We start from the raw sequence: 22966 nt of genomic DNA, 5'->3' as shown, positions 1-22966 counted from the left end.
ATGAGGTTAAAATCCTCATGAAACTTGTTCCAATGGATGTTGACTATAACATATCCGAATTTGAGCTCCATTAAACAAGTATAGCCCAGCCAATTGATTCAGCATTGATCCTAACTCTGGAATTGTGATTTAGACCACATTTACCTCCATTGGATGTCACCCTCCCTTTTCTATTTGTTACCACACTTGGTAATAATATGTTACCTAGGTGATCTAGGATCTCATTCTAGCTATTTGGATCCCTCTTAAGGTGTTAAAAATCAAAGAAATGAGCAAAAGGGCAGCAGCCAAGTAAGGAAGCTACGAAGGAGGAGAATAACTCTTCCACCACTTAAGGCTTTTGTGCCTTCATCTCTACAAAATCTGTAAACTCTTTCTACTTATATTTTGAATTTGTGTTTGTAATAAGTATGAAGAACTAAACTCCATAGCTAGGGCTTAGGTTGAAGCCTTAAACATGAATACTCTATTGTTTTAATCCTTGAGTCTATGGATTTCTATATGTTGTTGATGAATTCCTCTTCACTAAATTAATATATCCTTGATGTATGTTTTCTTTGATTAATCACCTTTGAAAGCATGCTTCGTAAGATTGTTGGGATTATATATATCTTCATGATTTCCTAAGCAACTCATGGATGAAGTAAGAATCATTCATGTGAATTGGTTTCTTGAATGCCTAATGTAAACACCATACTATTAGGGTTCTTGTGATGTTCATATTCTTTTCAAACTTAATGGGTTTCCTTGATTGTGTAGGAAACACAAGTATTGTAGCAATAAACATGCACTTTACTTGTCTTAGAGAGAATCAATGTGTCTTAAGTCACTAAACTCGCTCTTGATTGCGAACATCTTCATCAATGTGTTTAGAATTCATTACTTGAGTGTTCATAAACATAAGTTGGATTGTTTAGGGTGGATTCCAAAAACCCTAGTGTTTGTTACATATTAATTTCACATTTTCTAAACTTGTTAAATTAGAGTTCGGTTACATTTTAAGCAATAGAATTAGTTCACTTGAATCAAACCCCCCCCCCCCCCCCCTTTTTTGTTTTGTGTGTGTTGTTTGAAGTCTAGAGTATTCTTTCCACATTAATTCTACTCACTTTTGTATCCGTTTTTGATATTTTGCCCGCGCTGAGTTATTCATTTTTTCATGCTGAATCTAACCATATAAAGAACATAAATTGTGGATTAACGGTTGGAAAGTTACAAGTCAAATATGGCACAGAGGTCGAAATTGGAAAACAGAGGAAGTTCATAAATTTGTCTTTGACCTAAACGTGATAAATGGGTGATAAAGTGGCGATACAGTGGTGATACAAGAGTGATACAAAATGTTGATTGTGTTTATCTTTGGTTTTTGTTTTGTTTCATTTTGTTTACTTTTCTTTACTCATTTCTAGTATTCGATTTGCATTTTACCTTGGTATTGTGTTAAATAAGTGTTCTTTACGCACTCAAACTAGACCTTTGTATAAGCCTCCAATTCCTCGCAGAGACGATCCTGTATTTACAAATCTATACTCCAATAGATTCGTACACTTACATGTATTTTTAATTGGATGATTAGCACATTAATTTGTGCCAATTATTAACACAACATATATCAACAAAATTCTTGTGTGTGCAAATGTTGTTGTGTGATTTATATGATTTTCATTTGGGGTACTTTTGAAGTCTCATATTTTTTTTTAATGAAATTGGAGGGGGGGTGGGGATTGTGGTAAACCATAACAAGCAACTAAAAATTAGCAAGGGAAATCTGACAAGAACGAGAGACCCCTAAGAGGTCATCTACCAGAGCATCATTAGCCCACACAGGATCACTATCAAAATGACAAATGCCTAAGTCCAGGTTGTAGCTCCACCTTGCAAGGCAGTCAGCAAGGCAATTCTTTTCCATATATATATGATGTAACTGATAGTTCTCAAATTGCCTTAGAAGAGTGCAGCAAACCAGTTAGTGGGTGAAACCGAGAGACATCAGTTTGTTGGATAAGTTGTACACCAAGAGTTGAGTCCATTTCAAGGATGAGCCTATTGATACCTTTATCCAAAGCCATTTTAAGACCAAAAAATAAACTCCATAGTTCAGCTTCAATTATTTGACCCTTTCCCAAGTTCACCACAAACCCCTTAATCCATTCTCCAGTACAACCACGAAGAATACCGCCAGCACCAATATTCACATTCAGTTTAACCACTCCAGTACCAGGAAATTCCCAAGCCATGAAAATCTGTATTTTCTCCCCAGCTATATTACCACCACAAGGCCCCTTACTCCATTCAGAAAGAGCATATAAGATGATTTGCCTGGTGTTAGAAGGAGCAGCATCATCTTTACTTGTGAAGTTTACTATGTTTTCTTTAAGTTCCCCTTTTCTGTATATGCCTAAATGATTCATGTGTGAATCCTTGTTACTGAGAATACCCATTTGTTAGTTTAATGCATACTGCTCATCAATTTCTTTAAACTGAAAACCCCTTCATTCTACATGTAAGAGATTTTTATGTTTTTTTTTAGATTGATGGAAACAAAAAAAATGAAAGTAATATTATTGTGTTGAAACTGAGGAACGCAGAAAATAGGCAAGGTTCCATTGCAATGGAGAGTGCAATGTTGCTGAATATGTTTCAGTTGGTGAAGTGGATTCCCCTGGGGTAGATAACTTCAAGAAAGTCTCACTTCTGCCCCTATTGCCTTGATTTTGGTTATTGTTGGATATGTGTTCCCTCTTGTAACTCATAATACTGGTTGTTTGTTCTCTGTCCTTGTAGTTGGTGACTCTTAGGAGGAGGCTTCGTTTCTTGGAACTCATTGTTATTTGTGTCACTCTCCCTTTGTGTTTCTAGAACATCCTGGTTATCTTGTAATCAAGTGATGTTGTGTTACTGATATTTGTTTCTTAGGTCATACCTGCAGAGAATATAGTTGCAGCATTTCAAGGGATTGGAAGCACAAGTGTTCTTTGAGGGTACAACAAATCAAATGTGTTAACATTAGGACAAGTGAATGAGCATTTAAATTTTGAACTTTGAACTACCACATAATTTCTATGGTAGTGATGTGTTAGTTTTATCTCAAGAGTATTATTGTAGACAAATGCATCTCACTGCATAATTAAGTATGGATTTGTTTAAAACTTAATGGCTTGTTGTGATATTGTTTATGCAAGTTCATTGGTTGTGTTTTATTATGAAATGGGCCTTTCAATTGATTATAGTTGATAATGTATGTGTCTGGAATCAAACCAGTCCTATTCTTATATTATTCTTCAGATTTTTTTACTTATGAACCATTAATACACATTCTTTAGAGTTTAGACCCCATAAGCTGGGAGGATGGGGATGAGACAAGCCAGATCTGGCCTTTGTCATTCGGCCCAGGGGGTGGAATGCTGGAGTGGTGGGGTGTGGTGAGTAGATATCGAGGTGGGGAGGGGATGAGGAAGGGGGCTAGGGGGTGATCCGGCAGCGCACTGCTCCATATATATGTCTTTTGTGTTGTGATGGTGGGTGTGGCTGAGAATGGTAGTTTGATCGTGAAGAGGGGAGAAAGATAGGTTCGAGAGAGAGACAAAAAAAGAATGGTGTTTTTGTTGGTTTTTTTTTTAAAGTGAATTTAAAAGTTTTATTAATATTTTATTCAATTTAAGAAAATAATGTGGGCCCCACCTGTACCACGTCATCACTTAACAGATTCTCTAACGGCAGAGCTACATTGCAAAAAATTTACAAACTAAGGGTACATAATGCGGGGACAAACATGCATTAAGGGTACAACTTCAAGGTATCAAATTGATATTAACCCTTATTAACATTATACTATAACAAAATGAAAGTGAGAAATATAATGAATTGTGTTGTCCGCATATATCAGATGATTTGTATTTTAGTATCACATTATAATCTCTATATGGATTGATTGTATTTGCATGGTTATGTACACTCATACCATTCAAAATATTGGTCATATAACGTCTATAATGATATATGGTCTCATTTCCACAATAATTTTGGAATAAAACCATGCCCTACTTACAAATTTAAAAAAAGAAAAGATTCATGGATCAAAATCGAGGACAAAATCTCATCTCACTCTCTTGAGAACGTGACAAATGTGGACTTTGGAAATTCATCACTAAGATAAGATTTGACAACTTGAAATCACCACACCACAGAGTTTGAAGAGGGTTTGAGAATTCTAACTCTAGATTACCTATGAAGCCTCAAGAGAGATCCGTGAAACGGAAACTTTTCTATGTTTTCTAGCACACTAGACACTACTAACAAAAAGATTCTGTTCCATAGAGGAACTCTCACGATATTTCAAATAAACTTTTCTATATTTCACCACACCACCCCAACAGAGTTTCTGTGTTTTATCTAGCTCCTTAAATAAAGAGCAGTCAAAAGTTGTTTGAAATCATTAACTTTTATTTATTAACTATTGTCATTACGTGGGAAAATAAGAGTCCGTTTGATAACCATTTTAATTTTAGTTTGTATTTTTTATACTATTGTAGATAAGAAAATAAGAATGGGAGTGAGAGTGAGAATGACATTGAGACTGAGAGAGAGGATGAGAGGCGATGATGGGAGGGATGAGTAATAAAAGTGAAAACAATTTCAAATAGGTTTTAGCTTTTAGGTTTTGTTTTCACTTTACTCCTTCCTCTCATCCGTCCCCTCTGATCTTCCCTCTCTCATTCTCACTTCCATTCTCCTTTTTTTCTTTCTCTCTATACGTATCCAAGTCCATATGGGAGTATTACATTTCGTTCCTTTTCAATTTCTTTCGTTTTTGTCTATAGATATTGTGTGTTGATTTGTTATGTGCATTTCTAAATAAAAAAATGAAAAAAAAGTTACAATTTTTTGGTTAGTTAATAGGTCTTGTCAAATATCAAACAATGAGATCATTGCTTTGCAAATTGAAATCAAAATATTTAATATAACTGCCATGACCTCTAATGTACTAGCATGCTAGGCAAGTTGCATGAATTAGATGGAATTGAACTCTTAATTAAATATTTTAAGCCTAACCCATGTTCCCATACCGCATTCATCACGTTTTTAATCGTACCCTAAATTATGTCACTCAATTAAGCTAAAGATCATGTACCTTTACATTTTCTGTTGAGAAAAGTAAAGTTTAGCAGAAAATGTGGAAAGCCATCGAATAAAAACATAGGTCTCGATTATTATTCCATTTATATCTTAAGGTTATTGTGTAGTACCGAACATGTGTGTAAATTAAGAATTATTTATTGGAAACAAAAAGATTTATTCCCTCCACTTGGAGGAAATAAATAATATGCTAATTACTTGTACTAATTAATAATCAGAGATCAATTTTAGTAGAATATTAATTATAAAAAATGACAAACTCCCCCCCAAGACCTACATGGATCTGAATCCTGACCGTGTATCCAAACTTTTCCAAAAATAAAATCGGGTGACGAGTCTACAAAATCTTCCAATCATATATGAACACTACAGGAAATGGGCCCACATTGCTCCAAAAATCAAAGCTCGTGCCTCTCTCTCTCTCTCCTATATACATAAGCAGCATCCACCCAACGGTACCTGCTATAGAGAGGTAGATGAGGACCTAGACTTTCACTTCTCCTCTCTTCCTCTCTTCTTTCTCTCTTCTGTGCTGCTACAATGGCGACGTGGGCTACCTTAGACTGCTCCTCAGCCCAACTGGCCCAGCTGCTGGGCCCCAACACCACCGATGCAGCCAACTTCATCTGCTCCCAGTTCACCGCCGTGTCCTCCAAGCTCTCCGACACCGCCTACGCCGTCGACACCACTTACCTCCTCTTCTCCGCCTACCTCGTCTTCTCAATGCAGCTCGGCTTCGCCATGCTCTGTGCCGGCTCCGTCCGCGCCAAGAACACCATGAACATCATGCTCACCAATGTCCTCGACGCCGCCACCGGCGGGCTCTTCTACTACCTCTTTGGCTTCGCTTTCGCCTTTGGCGGCCCCTCCAATGGCTTCATCGGCCGCCACTTCTTCGGCCTCAAAGACATCCCCTCCGACTCCTTCGACTACAGCCACTTCCTCTACCAGTGGGCCTTCGCCATCGCCGCCGCCGGCATCACCAGCGGCTCCATCGCCGAGAGGACCCAGTTCGTCGCCTACCTCATCTACTCCTCCTTCCTCACCGGCTTCGTCTACCCGGTCGTCTCCCACTGGTTCTGGTCAACAGACGGCTGGGCCAGCGCTGGAAATACCCAAAACCTCCTTTTCGGATCCGGAGTCATCGATTTCGCCGGGTCGGGTGTGGTCCACATGGTCGGAGGCATCGCCGGCCTCTGGGGAGCGTTCATCGAGGGTCCGAGAATCGGCCGGTTCGACCACTCCGGCCGGTCCGTCGCTCTCCGCGGACACAGCGCTACTTTGGTAGTCTTGGGCACGTTCTTGCTCTGGTTCGGGTGGTACGGGTTCAACCCGGGTTCTTTCACCAAGATCCTGAGTCCGTATGGGACCGGATCCATGTCATATTACGGGCAGTGGTCGGCGGTGGGCCGCACCGCTGTGACGACCACCCTCGCCGGCTGCACTGCCGCTTTGACAACTCTCTTCGGAAAGAGGATCCTCTCGGGTCACTGGAACGTAACGGACGTTTGTAACGGACTTCTCGGCGGCTTCGCGGCGATTACTGGGGGGTGCTCCGTCGTAGAGCCGTGGGCAGCAATCGTATGCGGCTTCGTCGCCGCCATCGTTTTGATCTCGTGCAACAAGTTGGCCGAGAAGGTGAAATACGACGACCCGTTGGAGGCGGCGCAGCTCCACGGCGGATGCGGCGCGTGGGGAATTATCTTCACGGCGCTGTTTGCTACCAAGAAATACGTGAACGAGGTGTACCCGGGAAAACCTGATCGGCCTTACGGGTTGTTCATGGGCGGCGGAGGGAAGATGCTGGGGGCCCACTTGATACAGATTGTGGTGATTATCGGGTGGGTCAGTGCCACGATGGGGCCCCTGTTCTTCGTGCTTCATAAGCTGAAGCTGCTGAGGATTTCGGCCGAGGATGAGATGGCGGGTATGGATCTGACCCGGCATGGTGGGTTTGCTTACGCGTACAATGACGACGAGGACTTGCAGAAGCCAGCGGCGATTCAGCTTAGAAAAGTAGAACCAAATTCTTCTTCCACACCCGCTTCCGTTTAGAAGCTAATCTCCTCTTTTTTTTCTTTTTCTTTTTTTAATTTTATGGGTTTGATATTTTTTAATAGTAATTGTTGACTAATTATTATATGTAGGATTTGTGTAAAATAATGGTTTTTTTTTTTTTTGGGTGTAATGGGGTGGGTAGTTGTGGTTGATAATGATTTGCACGTTGAAGATAAGTTTGTGTTGGATTGAGATTTTACCTCTTTCTTATTTATGTAAATTATTATTATTATTATTATTTATGTGGTACTTATTTGAATATTGAAAATGTACTGCCTTCGTGAGCAATTAACTATTCTGGGAAATGGGTACAAGTGCTTTTGTTTGATCTGCTTTTGTTAAAAGCCAAAAGAAGTGTGGCTGGCTTTGTTTTGTGACTCTGAAAGAAATGGGCAGCGACAAAAGAACAAAGCAAATCGAGGAATCAATGCGAAACATTTTGGATTCATTCAATTGATTGAATTCTGACTTTAACTGAAATTATTGAGTATGGGGGCCGGGGCCAGGGCCAGTATACTTTTGGCTGAGAATAATCTTCTTCTGACGCCACAAAGATGGAACTTGGTTGGAATGTCAAACCAGTATCCGGCCTGTGAACTTGGAGTTACCATGGCTTTGTTATATTGTTTGTAGTGTCACGTCTCATAAAATATGATTTTTTTTGTTTGATACATATGGTTAATATGTAATTATTTTTGTAAGAGTGACGAGAAATAGATACATAATTATATTAATTATGAAAAAATTACTTCATAAGAAGATTAGTTTAGAAGCGAACGTTATTTGCACCATCGACTGTCCGATTTGCATAGAGTTTGCACTTTATTTTTTATGCTCTCTTTGTCATAGATGCATCAGCTTGTTTAGCAAATATATTCTTCCATGGAATGATGATGTCATGTCGGCATGATATAAAGGAACTGGGACTATCGTGGGATATATAATTGCTTCCTATCATCCTTCACTTTGTTTTTCCAATCCAATCTTCTGTTGAATATTGACTTGGTGATAGCCTTAAGTTATTAACAATGAATTAATTAGTTTTCTTAAAAGAAAAGTCTAATTGGGAAGGGGCAGCCTAAGTTTGGAATTTAAATGAAAACTTTAGCAAAATGATGATCTTTGTTTTCGTTTTTTTGATGTAAAACAAAACAAAATGATCATTTTGACGTGGAAGATGGATATTATTCGTCTCTTTTCCTAAACGTCACAAATTGGAGAATATACAAAAGGTAATTCATAAAAGTGAAAAAAAAACACAGGCGGCACTAGGAAAGTAGGAGTTCTTCTTTTTTTATTTGTTAACATAAGCGATAGTCTAAACTACAAGGGAATTGAGGTTTCTCACGCACGCATTATCGAGATGTCATGGAATTACAAACTTAAGACCACTAGTCTGCAAGTCAATACCCTTTTCAACTGAGTTATACCCCTTTGACAGAAAGTAAGAGTTCTTAATCCAAACAGATAAATATTTTGGAATTTCACACACACACTACCGGGATATCATTGAATTTTAAACTTAAAATCATTAGTTTGCAAGTCAATTTTCCATTCGATTGAGCTATACCCCTTTCACGGAAAGTATGAATTCTTAATCCCAATAGACGAGTATTTTCCCCGAATAAATGATGCAGACTGGCTTGGAAATCGATTATAATTGCAATTGGTTGCATTAAAGAAGAAATGCGGTCAGTCAAATACGCAAGTGTGAAAGACATAAACCCGAAAGCTACCAAAGCAAAACGGTGGTGGGTTGGTCTATGACATTGACGACGACTTTCAACGTTGCCTCGTAGACTTGGAATTAGAAAAGTCCAAGGATCCACAATTTATTTCTGCAAATATGTATGGCCGCCCGCCACCATCCTTGTGTTGCGAATTTATGCTTTAACTATTTTTCTCACTTTATTTAACAACATACTATAGGTCTTAAGTTCGAATTTTCTCACTTCCAATATTATTTGACAGAAAAGGAATGAAGATGAATTTTTCGAAGTTTTCATAATTCCCTTATGAGAGTTTATGATATGAGGGTTTCTCTTCCAAATTTTATATTGAATATTGATGATCTTGTATGCTTACGTCTTGAAGAAAGTTCGTGAGTATGTAGTAGAATTTTAATTTTGACTGAAGAGGAGAAGAAGAAAGTGACATTTTTGAATCATATAGACATTTAGTCTAGCTGTTGAAACTTGCAAATCATAAAGCAAAGTTGAACATTTGATGTTGTTGTTTGCGATGGATTCAAATGTGAATGCATTGTGTGTACCTTTGGGAAATTTTGTATTCCCATTGGGTTTGCAATCTGTCATTCTCTAGAACAAAGTCATTTCGTCAACCTTACCCAAAGAGAGAGAAAATAAAAGGTCATTTGATTAAGGTTAAAGGCACAGAAAAACTTGTCCTTTACCCATAATTTAAGAAGTTCCCTTTTTCACGATCACAATTTCTTGTACTTGACAACCGCATGAGACTCTCTGGTGGTAATTTTAGGTTGAATATCTTATCAGCTAGTGGTGATGGGAACTGCAGTTTGAAAACTGGTTTCTTCTCTAATCTTTTGAATTATATTTTCTCCTTTTTCCATTGTGTGTGTGTGTGTTTTATTTCAATAATTTAGGCTCACAAAATATTTATTTGGACTTTATTTGTAAAAGTGGGATATGGTTATAACAAAACAAATGAGACGAAGAGATCCCAAGTTTGATTTTTCCCTCTATTATAAATCAACGAATTTTAGTTGTTTTCTTCTAACCCCAAATGCATTCCTACATAACGAGCTTCGACACGAAATAGAATTTATATATTGATTATGCTTTTTTTCTTGACAATATCTGATTTCATATCTACAATCTTTGGAAATAGTAAAGAACAAGTTTCGTTTTTTATTAACTATTAGTTACGAAAATAATAAGGGGGTTGGGCAGCAGTCCAACAGATCAGAGACCTTTCTTAATTGATTAGATTCATCATAGATAAGGCGAAAATCCAGGGAATTAGCCCTAAACAATTATAAGTGGCCATGATTTTTCTGGTATTAAATATTAAAATTTTGATTCTTCCAACAATTATTTTACTAATTTGATTCAATTTGGTTAATGCAGTTATTATATTAATCGGTTAATACAGTTTGTTTGCTGGATTTGTGTTTGATAGTAAAATGAAAGTTGGTGAACATATCGTTGGTCTCCGTACGGTTGCTATGATTTAAAGGAAAAGATTTTTTAATTACAATTAGAATCGGCTAGTAGCCCAACTTATTTTTGTTAGAAAAAGACGATAAATTGTATTTATAATTAGGCATAAAAGGCATTAGTCACAAGGATTAACACAAATAATCGCATGGTAATGTAAATATAGAAGCATAGTAACAAAAAGGGGTCAATCCAAATAATGCAAAGGAGTTCACTAGCAACAATAAGCGCACAAGGAGTACCTCCACTCATAGCCACACAAGGTCTAAGAAATTCCGGCAAAAAAACCGCAAGCTTGGATAAATTAGACATATACCTCAACGCACCAAACTACAAATGCAACAATAACTTTCTAACTCTCACAAATAGAAATAAAATTCGATCTACCATCACGTCATCACCAAGACAGCCAATTAGCTACCAAACTCAGCCAAAACGAAAGGCCTTGAGGGGATGGGCGAGGAGCAGAGGTGGAGAAGGGAGGGGAAAGTCTAGGAAGGAAAGGAGGTGAGGAGGAGAGGGATGAAGATGATCCGCCGGCGGCTGAAACTTTTCTCTCTTAGGATTATCTCTCTTATGGTTTAATAATGAAATTGCCCAACCATACTACTTTAATTGTGCATTAACAATTAGCTTTTTAATGTTATTTTCTCTTAAGATGTCACAAATTTAAATTCTCCTTCACACATTAATAAGAAAAAAAATATCGTACATCGCTTGTTTACTTTTAGGAATGCTGACCAATCAACAAGATATAAAGGTTTGACTCCGTACATCAAGAGAAAATTAGAGGATAATATTCAATTAACAAATGGAGAAATGAAAAAGACATAAACGTAAAAAAGGAACCAACTTTGGAACAATTAGTTTTGCTTTGTATAAACAAGAAAAGGGATAGTTTTTAGCCCCATGAGGAGAGTTCTGAATTTGATTTTTATTTTTTGCTTTCTATTTGATATAAACAATCCATAGCAGCGCCCTATTATGCGACAACCGTGAATTTTTTCGAAATTAGTCCTTTCAGGAACATCCAATTAATTATTTATAAGTAAAATACGTTTATATTCTAAATATTGTGCTTCCTAATCTTCATCAAACCCAAAAAAAAAAAAAAAAAGGATAAAGAAAAGAAGATATTTGGCTTCATACCGGCTAAGATTCATTTTATATAAAATATCTGCGAATTGCTATACATTATTGATGTATGTCTGTCAAATAAATATGTCATTCATGGTTTATGACAAAGTCATGCAACGACTTAATGCAACTTGGAGAAAACAAAATATGTTCAGCGATCTCGTAGTTATGTCACACCTACGTATGTACATATTTATAGAAACTCTTGTAATCAAGATAATAACGTCATTTCTATTCAATTTTCTTTAATTTTGATTTTATTTAATGATAGATTCGTTATTCTCAAAATCTAATACTTAAAACCTAAAAGCGAAGCGATTAACCTATCCGAGGCTAGCAACCATAATTCTACATGAGGATTTCTTGTTGAGTAAAAACTATAAAATAGAAAGACTTTGAGGTACGATCAACGGCGGATCCAGAAATTTTTTAGCGGAGGTGCAATATTGACTAAGTATGAAAAATGATTTTTCGGAATAATCATTTTCTCAAGATAATTTTTGGCGGCTTTTGTTCATTACACATCAAATAAGAAAACTTGATTTTATGGGATTTTAGTATGAAGTATATATTGACTTAATGAGCCATCATTTTTAGCCTAAATCGTATTTTGCACTAAAACCGAATTTTCATATTTTGATTTGGTGGGAATTTAATTTTCTAGTATTTTTATTTGAATCCAAATCGTACCTCAAAGTCTTTCTTCATATTTCAGTTTTTACTCAATATTTTTACACCATAAAACAATTAACCATGTCAATAAATGACATCAAAGTTGAAAAAAATAAAATAAGTAAAAGGGTGTTTTCTCGATGCATTATCACGTCATGCATATAGAGCTGCATATATTCAACATTTCAATTGTCAACTGTGCATCAATCACAATCTGTAGGATCTGTGCATGGCTGCTCGCTCATGGCTAATTATGCGTACACACATATATATATGTTTAGCAGGTCAAATGTCAACTGCTTATAAACCAACAAAAAGAAGAGGAACCTACTAATTAACCCTCAAAACCTGCTTGCGGGCCTTGATAGACAATTTGCAGATAATTGCATCTTCGTTGAAGTAAAAAGGAAAACCTGTATTTGCTTGTCGGGTATAGCTCAGTTGGTATCTCCATGGTCCATCCATATGGACAGATGTTCGAAATCTCCGGACACCTATTGAATATTTGTGTAAACTTCTCTCCTCCAATTGCTTGTACTTAAAAAAAGAAAAAAGAAAGAAGAAAACATGTATTCACAATTAAAAAGGAAAAAAGATTTGTGTTATGGATTAAACTCAGATTTTGAAGTTCGTTGGAGTTTTTCAAGTGCATGGGTCTTGCAGTCAAGCTTCCTTTTGCGTTTGTAATGTCAACCGGCAAAGTAGGTTGTAGTTTAACCTCATTAAGAAATCAGTTGACTTTATAGCTTGTATGTAAAAATGCTGCTAAACACACCAAATATATTCACCAAATTTAATTTATTGCTTACGTGGCAGTCTTTAGATCGATACATGATTTGAAAACTAGAGAAATTAAGGGCGCGTTTGATAAGTATTTCATTTTTAATTTTTAGTTTACATATTTTTGTGATGGAGTATAGAGAAAAAACAGGTAAAATGAAAGTGAGAATGAGAGTGAAGATGACAGGGGAAGATGGAAGGAAGGATTAACAAAACTAAAAACAAAAACTAAAAAATGAAATCTGTTTGAAATTGTTTTCACTTTTGTTACTACTCACTTCTTATAGAGTCCAATTTTTCTGTTACGCTTTTTCCTGTACCTTCTTGTTATCTTTTTAATTTATTGACACATGTTCCTACACTTAACTTCTAACATAACAGTGTCAACTCTTTTAATAAAAATAAAACAAAGACAAAGCTAATTATTAAAAAGAGAAAAAAAAAAAACAACCACCACCATAACCACACCCACCCGCCGGCGACAACCCCTTTCCTAGCCGTTGCCGAAAGCAGCCCCTCTTCTCTTCTCTGTCCTCCCTCTTTATCAAGCAACACCAAACTCATAAATCTAATCTCTTTTTTTCCATGGCTAAAACCCATTATCCTTTCTCCATGTCATTTCTCTTATCTGTCTTTAACCCAACAACACCAGAAAAAAAGGAGGGAAAAATAACATGGCATCAAATGTGAGACCTAGTAGATCTAGATATGGATCTCAAGATCTCTCTCATAATTTCATAGGCTTAGCTGCAGCAGAGGTTTAAAGGTGAAGGGATGTTGAGGCCACAACACACTATAGTTGATTACACAAAACATCCTACAATTTTGAAGCCCCTTAATGTCATTCTTGTTTGAGGTTTTAACATATGAGATTGACCATGTTGTTAGGGTTTTGAGTTTGGGGAAGAAAATGGTAAAGTAGGAAAAGAAAGAGAGAGAAAAGAGATATTGAGATAATGAGGTGTTTCCGGCGGCAAGGAGGAGAGGGGTTGCCACCGACGGAATGGGGTGGCTGACCATGTTGGATGGGGGGGTGGGCTGAGGTTGCGTGGGTCGATGGGGATGTAGTGGCTGTTGTTTTTTGTTTTTTATTTAATAATTAGATTTGTTTTTGTTTTATTTTTATTAAAAGAGTTAACACTGTTATGTTAGAAGTTAAGTATAGGGACATGTGTCAATAAATTAGAAGGGTAACAGGGAGGCACAGGGGAAAGGGTAACAGGAAAATTGGACTCATTCTTATCATGTCTCTGAATCTCATCCTCACTCTCATTTTTCTCTATACTCTAACACACAAAAAACTAAAAACTAAAATTGAAATAATTATCGAAGAAAATCAATTTGTTATCATATCCACACATACACGATAATAGTACCTCCATTTTGTACTTCACACTATGATTAAAAAATATAATTTGAGAACTAGAAAAACATAATTTATGAATAAGTTTAAAGAAAAAGAAAATTGAGAGAATTATAGAGGAAATAAAAAACCGTAGAAAGTCCTTATTCTATTTTCTTTTTCTGAGATTAAGGGGCTCAAAAGAGTACAGAAGCCCAAATTATCTGCAGACACATGTTGGCAAGGCGATCTCCACTGGTTGGGTGTGCAAATGTAATCTTTCAGCACACCCAAGCGGTTAAAAATATGTTGTGACCATTGATTTTTCTCCCAGTATTGATTGGGTGGGCCTGCAGCTTGGGATATAATCTGTCGATCAATGCATCTATTAAGGCAAATTTTATTTGTTTTGGTAGGACAATCACAAATCACAAAATGTCACGCATGCGTTCGTATATCGGTCGAGGAAGCTCATGGATTAAGATCCATGATATGAAAGTTTGAAATACTTATTAGAGCATCTCCAATCCAATCCTTTTATAAACCTTTTTCTCAACTTTAAATTTTGGAAAGAAAAAAAAAAGAGACATAAAACTTAGCTTCAACAAACAACAGGGGTCTAGTCGAGTAGATCTTGACTTGCAAACCAGTGGTCTTAAATTCGAATCATCGTGATACTTTAATAGTGTATGTGTGAGAAAATCTCAATTCTCCTTCCTAACTTTGGCACCAAATAAAAAAATAAAAAAACTCTTGTCCAAACTCTATCCAATTTGGAGGGAACATATAAATACTATACATGAGTGACATCCTTGCGTAATAGGCCATGTTAATAGGACCTCTTCAAATCAACAAAATTCATGAATTATTGACAAATAATTGGGATGCTTAATATGACAATGCAAAATCAAGTCAGTCCAAAATAGCCCATTTTAAACGTGGAAAGTAAGAACATGTATGAACAATGGTGCAAAGTAGGAAAACCAGACCAGTTCAAGGGGGGTTAGGCCTTCCCTTTCAATCCCCAAAATTGGCCCCATGATGCGGCCAAACGACATGAAAAGATTTTCAAATCAAATGCGTGCACAAAGGACTGTACGTAAATTGTATGATTGGTCAGCAATGGTTCACTATATTTATGAAAAGCTACAAGGTCGATCAACAAATCACAGACCATTAATGACCAAACACAAATTTGATATTTGCACGGTAATGTCTACAAATTTATCTACACATGTATTGATTGACACTCATTTTCTCTCCAATTTTCCCAGCAACCAAACAAAACATTACCCAAGAAGAGGCTCTCCAAGTGCCACTCACACTTTTAAAAGTTTTACCAATTTCACTTCTGAAATCCAATCACTCCCTTTTACCCAAAATCCAATGACTCCCTTCAAATAACCCAAATACTCAAACCCAATGTCCCTGCTCCTACCCAGAACACTCCTCCTCCTGTACCCAAAATTGAAAATCCCCAAAATACCCATGGCCAGCAATCTCTCCACCCTCAGCTCCGCAGCCCCGCCCAGGGCTCGCCTCCGAGGCGTGGTGTTTGACATGGACGGAACCCTAACGGTTCCCGTCATCGATTTTGCGGCAATGTACAGAGCTGTGCTCGGCGAGGACGAGTACGTCAGAATCAAGGCCGAGAGCCCTTCTGGGATTGATATATTGCACCACATTGAGACTTGGAGCCCCGAGAAGCAGCGAAAGGCGTATGATATTATTGCCGATTACGAGAGCCAGGGGCTCGATCGCCTCCAGATCATGCCTGGTGAGAGAGTTTTTCTATGTTGGTTTTGGCTTTCTATTTGGTTCCCGGGAAAGTACCGGATAAGGAAAAAAATATAATGTAGCCCTGGTTTCAATTACTTTTTGTTGCTAATTGCACGGCTGTAAATTTAATTTTTTTTTTTTGGGGTAAAGTATTCCATGTGGCGTATCCATTTATTCCTTGGTGTGAATATGTGTAAAAAAAAAGTGAAAAATTTGAATCTTGAATTTTGATGAAGTTTTGTAAACAAGAGGATGCTTTTGCTTCTTTGGGAGTGTTTTTTTCCCCTTCTGTAGTGAGTGTTTTTTTTCCCTTCTGTAGTGAGTGTTTTGGTGCTTAGTCCACAATTAGCGTGCGAATTTGAGTTATACTGTGCATGAACTTTTGACTTGAGATTGCATTATTCCTTTGCCCATCATCACTTTACAGATGTTCATTAACATTTGGGTAAATTGTGGTGCAGGTGCAGCAGAACTTTGTGGTTTTCTAGATTCTAAGAATATAAGGTCATTCTCAGCCCATGTCAAGTTTTTATCTTCCCTAATAGTCGTTCCTTCTTATGTTGTATGTACGGATAAATGCCTAACTAATGGCTGCGTGATTTTTGAACATTGGCCAGCTAGAGGAAATCCTACTTTCTGGCAAATCAAGTTGTTATCAGTACTAGGGAAGATAAGGAATGTTTGGATTACGAGTGAACCTTATCCTGATTAGGAATTTAAGTTGTCAAGTTGATCTCCGTATATCCCTTTCCATGATCCCTATTATATTTTCCTGGAGATGGTATAAGTTGCAAGCCTAATCAACATGTACTTGGAGTATAGTTGTTATCTGTGCATAAAAGTGACAAAGTTATTTAATTAACGTCAATAGTATTAGTGGCACCTCCTCCCTCTTAGGTACAAGGGCGGAACCTGAGTTCCTGGGTTCAATCTCTAGGGGTTGGAAGTGTAGGCTATATTTATATGCATGCTAGTGAAGCTCCTAATCTTCTTTTGTTTGCAAGATTTTGAATTTTTATTCTAATTTACGAACGAAGGTATGGCGATATGCTTATTGTTTTTATTTGTACTTTTTACAGGCGGGGGTTAATCACACGCAATGTCAAGGCTGCAGTAGAAATATTTCATGAACGGTTCAGGGTAAGCATATTGAAATGCACAAGTCATTGGTTGCACGTAATGAGTTATTCATAAATTACTGTTCCATATTATTTTCTTTTGTCTTAAGAACACGTTACAATTCAGTAGTTTAGTTATTATGTGTTTTTGTTTGGGCAATAAATATGGAGAAGGAATCCAACATTCCAAGCAACATCTGTCAACCGTATACACTAATAAGGTTGACTGTCTGCAATGTTAACATGATAACAGGGCCTCTTTATGCATTAACTCTGATTTGTCTTCAGTTGCATTTTTCCTCTGTTCTTAAATTGCAAAAGGAATTTTTTGTTAATCCCTAATATGATCTTGTTCAAGTCTCCCCCTGAGGAGAATTCAAATTGTTTGTGCTCATACTCATGATGCCTACTTCAGATGTCTGTAGAAAAATATGAGAGACGTGTTTTTGGATTCAATATGAAAGAATCTCCCAGTTTCTTGCATTTTCTTCAACAAATTGTCTATTTCTCATAAAAAGTGGGTTATTAATGTCTTTAGATTAAATCACAGAGAATTTCTCCCTTCAAATGTCTTTAGAATTCCCATTTTCTTGCCATCCCCCCTCTCCCTGTTTTTCACTTTTTGTTATTTTTTGATACAGTACTCATGCTGCCTACGTTTTGGACAACTAAAATATGGTTCCTCATATAGCCAACTTATACTTTCTGCTCTTGCTGAATCAACCCCATCCCTTCTTTCTTTTTTGACTGAATCAACCCATCTTCTCTAGCAATGATTTTCTCGGTGAAATCTAAACAGGAAAAACAATTTTGAAACTCTTTGGGTTATTGTAATCAATGATCATGGATGAGCTTACTCTGATCTGGCTACTTGCTGAAGTCAGTCATCTTTTGCGTGCTCATTACTAATCTTTCATGTCTGTAGATATACCCCGCATTTACTATTTGATGCATCCCACTTATTGAGGCCCTCCAGCCTAACCCATAAATTATTGTAATGTACATTTGGGGCTCATCTCCTTTGTTAACGTTTTTTCTACTCAGTAGTGGACTTTGATATCTTATTTTCTGTGTTATGGTTGCTGCAGTTGACATTTTCTCCAGCTCTGAGCAGGGAATTTCGACCTTACAAACCAGATCCAGCTCCACTACTGCATATATGTTCAGCTTGGGAAGTTAAACCTAGTGAAATAATGATGGTTGGAGATTCCCTTAAAGATGATGTGAGTGCTTGTGTTTCTTTTACTTCTTTTCAAAGTATTTTTTATGTGATGTTCTTGCTACATCTTTAAGAATGTGATCCAGGATAAATGGGCCTTTTTGTATTGAGAGAAAAGAATGATGATCATATAATTTAAGGAAAATTGTGTTGTTACATTTCTGAGTTGCTGTCTGATCTTGATTTCCGTGATATAAGTAGAAATATTGGAAATGCTTATGAAGAATTGCCTGACTTTGCAGGTGGCTTGTGGGAAGCGAGCAGGAGCTGTTGCATGCTTGCTTGATGAAAGTGGGAGGTATGACTCTCCAGAATACGCCAAGGTCAATTTCAAACCAGATTTCAAGGTGTCTTCCCTAATGGAAGTTCACTCGCTATTGGAAGCACATTTTGACCTGTCACCTTGATCCTCAAACCTGTTGCGGACAATCTTCACATTCGATGGAGAAGAAGCCTTATTAGTAGTCTGTACGCATTATCTAGAAAAGAACTAGGTTGCAGCACTTGTTGTATGGCTTTCTCTTTGCTCCCCGAAACGGTTAGAAGCAAAGAAAATGCAACCTGAAAGTGAAAGAGGAAAAAGAGGAAAGAACTAGTAGAAAATTTCTACTAGAAACCAGTTAGGCGGAAGACCAATCAATTTGTATGAGACTTATATTAGTTTTAAAAATTGTGTTGTACTTGGCCTGGTAAAAGCTCATTATCAGTTACCAAGAACCTGACCAAATGCTTTGGGAGACATTAATCAAATTTCCCACCCAATATATTTGTGGAATGGTTTAACGAGAGCAGGAGAAGTGAAGGTACGAGAGGAATCTAGGATTGCCTCAATGCTATTCGTTTTCTCCAAAGTGCTCGATGACTTAGAACGAGGCTTCATCTGGGATATCAGTTTCAATCGTAGTTTCTGTGACAAAGCTGAAGTTGTTTCATCATGTTAAATGGTGCTGAACTTTGCAAAAAGCATTCAGTATGTTGTAATATAACAAATCACATATGTATATACGATCGGTGCTGAGCTCTTATCGCATAACGAAAATGGAAACAGAAGAAGTTAAGGAGTTTCAGAGCTATGAGGTGCTTGATGTAAAAATTGGTAGAACAAGTACCTGGGATCTGCGTTGTGCATGGAAGTCTCTTCTCTCTGCTCCCAAGTCCCATCTAACAGCCTCCTTTCCTTCGTTGTCCAAGTGCACAAGGTACTGGTAGCTAAAGCCACGAAAAGAAAGAAAGAAAAATAAAAAGCCTGATTGATATTCTCCTTTGTGTGGCACAAAATTTTCAGATATATGCCAACTCTAAATTGGAGATGAGACTCAGGCGAACTCTAGCCTCCTACTTCCTATTCCATAAAAACAAGAGTGTCTTCTTTTGTTAGAGAACAGGAACTTTTTTTTAATCTCTGACATCCCTTGCTAATAACAATTTGACTTAGTGGCACGCAATCTTTACTTTGTTGGAAGTCCTCTGAACTCAAATTTCACAGAAGGTTGTTTCTGAATAGAAAAAGAAAAAGATGTCTAAAATCTCTTGTGCAGTAATTAAATGTCGAACAAATCTACCAATCATTCTTTTAAATTATCCCACCAGCATCTGGCAAGGATTTTGTAAAATCATATCATATGGCATATGGGACCAAGTTGGGAATGCTAAGAGCATGTCCAGCGCGCAGCCAAACCAGGGCAAAAGGCCCCCCTCGCAAGCCCAAACCACCTCCAGCGCGCAGCCTTTAGCCCGGGCAAGCCCTGGGTCCCACCAGCCTGGGCAAGCCCAAGAGCAAGTTTCGCCTGGGCTTCAGCCCGAGTTTGGTGATGTCATCGCTGACGTCAACTAGCAAAAAAAAATCCAAAAAATCCAAAAATATTTTAATTTTTTTTTAAATACCAAAAAATTATAGATGTTTTCCCAATAAATACATAACAATTTTATTCACTTTCTAAATTGTTTATATTTTGTTGCATAATCCTTTTTGTCCTTTCTTGCCCTTGCCCTAGCCTTTTGGGGTGGAGCCAAAAAAGGCAAGGCTGCCACTATTTATGTGAATAGTGGCAGCCCTTGCTTGCCCTTGCCCTAGACTTAGCCCTTAGAGCATGTCCAGCGAGGGGCTGAGCCCAAGGCTGGGGGGGGGGAGGGGAAAAAAAATGAAGCTCCAGCGGTCAGCCCAAGCTCGGGAAACCTGGGGGTCCCACCAACTCGGGCTGGCCCGAAGGCCAGTTCAGCCTGAGGTCCAACTCGCGGGTTGGGTGATGTAAGCGCTGACGTCAGCGAGTGGAATCAAATTTTTATAACATTGGCGCGTGCATTGCACGCGCCAACGGTTAAAAAATTTGAATTAGCTTGCGCTGACGTCGTGCTGACGTCAGCCCTGCGTGAGCACCAACGGCTAGAAGACAGGTGTCGTAACCTGGGCGCTCCGATCTGCTTCTCTCCTCCAATCCAACGGCTGGCATTTTTTTGGCAATAAAATTATGAAAAAAAAATACTAAAAAATTCTAATTTTTTTTTTTCCTATAAATACCTATCAATACCCTTCACTTTCAACACCAATCCTTATACATTTTATTCTACTTATACTATTATTCACTCTTTATTCAACATTTTCCTCTCTTTCACCTTGTATTTTTTTTTTCTTATTTTTATGGCTTCTTCTATCGAAACCGGAGGCGCGTGGAGCACCATGGAAGATGTTTCCTTGTGTGAGGCTTGGCTCCAAGTTTTTCATTGTCCCGTGTCATTGTCAAGTTCATAATCATACTCATCCTCCACAATCATATTATGGAGGATGATGCAAGTCATCATAATGCTTCTGAGGACCTCCTCATCAAACATACGGGCTGCACCTCGAATAATCAGCCACCGAGCTTGAAGGATGCCAAAACACCTTTCGACATCTTTCCTGTATTTTTCTTGATAGGTAGCAAATAATTTTTGCTTCTGGGATCGGGGATTCGGAATGGATTTGACAAATGTGGTCCACCTCGGGTAGATGCCGTCAGCTAGATAATACCCCGTCTGGTAGACTGTATTGTTGACTTGGTAGGTGATATTGGGGCCTTGGCCTCTCAAAACCTCATTGAAGACCGGGGATTGACCCAGCACGTTGAGGTCATTTTGGGATCCAGGAACTCCAAAGAAGGCATGCCAAACCCATGTGTCGAAGCCAACAACGGCTTCAAGGATGATACTTTTTTGGCCTTTTCTATTTCCGTAATCACCTTGCCAGGCAGTTGGGCAATTCTTCCATTGCCAGTGCATGCAGTCGATGCTGCCAACCATTCCTGGAAATCCTCGAGCTTCGGCTTTTTGTAGAAGCCGTTGGAGGTCCCTGGGCGTAGGTCTAAGTAGGTAGTCCCTAGTGTACAGAGTTTCAACTGCATCACAAAATCTTACCAAAGCCTCCAACGTAGTTGACTTCCCCATCCGGGCAACCTCATCCACCTGATCAGCAGATGCTCCATACGCTAACATTCGTATAACAGCTGTAAGCTTTTGCTCCGGAAGAAGTCCCAAAACCCCAGCAGCATCACACTTTTGAACAAAGTATGCATCATGATTGCAAATATCATGCATGATTTTATTTAACACATGGGGTTGCATTCTAAATCGCCTTCGAAAATCAACATTAGAGTACACAGAAGTTGGGATAAAATAATCTTCCAAAAGATTCTTACCCCGAGAATGCCTATGTCTGTCCACATTCTGTCGGCGGCTGACTTGTGAACCATGGCGACGACGTTGGTTCTCTTCATCTTGCAAAGCCACTGCTATGACAACTTGTTCATCGACTTGTCTCTGCAACTCATTGATTTCATCTGCTCTACGGTTTCTCTCATTTCTTTCTCGCTCTTGCCTCTCCAAGCTTCTCCTAAAATCTTCCATTGAGAATGAATTGAGTATGAATTCTAAACTCTGAGAAATGAAAATATAGAAAGATGTGGTGTGAGAGGTATGAGCTGAGCCTCTGGTTTTATAGAAAATTTTGGCAAGATAGAGATGCCACGTGGCTTGATTTGATTGGATGAAAATCTTATCTGAAATTTGAACCCAAATTTAGCTGAAATTTGAATTTTGAATTTTGAAATTCATCCGAAATTTGAACCCAAATTTATTCGAAATTTGAATTTTGAAATTCATCCGAAATTTGAACCCAAATTTTTATCTGAAATTTGAATTTTGAAATTCATCCGAAAATTGAACCCAAAAATCTTATCCGGAAATTTTATCCGATTATGAATAGTCGTGACACGTAGGAACCCAGAAATCTTATCCGAAAATATTATCCAAATTAATTATTGAGGTAAAAAAATTTGTGAAAAAAACAAAAAGATGAATAGTAATTGCCCTTAGCCATGGCAACGGGTGGAAACACAAAATTTACTATTTGCAAGGGCAACCACTATTCACGTGAATAGTGGCTGCCCTAGCCCCCCCCTTTGCCATGGCAAGGGGCAAATGGGTGGAGTTGCTCTTATGGGTGGAGATGCTCTAACAGTGAAATAAACAAAGGCATGATGCTCACAAGCTCAAA

General features: G+C 38.0%; 2 protein-coding genes across 2 annotated transcripts; both read left to right on the top strand.

The window, feature by feature from the left end:
- Window positions 1-5543: 5543 nt before the first annotated feature.
- Window positions 5544-7462, top strand: LOC110750871 (ammonium transporter 1 member 1-like). The gene has a single exon (XM_088246919.1). It carries the CDS (start codon window positions 5677-5679, stop codon window positions 7189-7191), a length of 1515 nt encoding a protein of 504 aa, XP_088103045.1. The 5' UTR covers window positions 5544-5676; the 3' UTR covers window positions 7192-7462.
- An 8041-nt stretch (window positions 7463-15503) lies between these two features.
- LOC110750874 (Haloacid dehalogenase-like hydrolase (HAD) superfamily protein) lies at window positions 15504-19202 on the top strand. Its single transcript, XM_088247515.1, has 5 exons — window positions 15504-16099; window positions 16563-16605; window positions 17181-17241; window positions 18308-18442; window positions 18681-19202. Exons 1-5 carry the CDS (start codon window positions 15745-15747, stop codon window positions 18843-18845), a joined length of 759 nt encoding a protein of 252 aa, XP_088103641.1. The 5' UTR covers window positions 15504-15744; the 3' UTR covers window positions 18846-19202.
- The last annotated feature ends 3764 nt before the right edge of the window (window positions 19203-22966 follow it).

This window comes from Prunus avium, chromosome 1 (assembly GCF_965620075.1).
Source record: "Prunus avium chromosome 1, drPruAviu1.hap1.1, whole genome shotgun sequence".
NCBI lineage: Eukaryota > Viridiplantae > Streptophyta > Magnoliopsida > Rosales > Rosaceae > Prunus > Prunus avium.
Note: the sequence above shows the minus strand (reverse complement) of the source record. Positions and strands in the feature narration are given on the sequence as shown.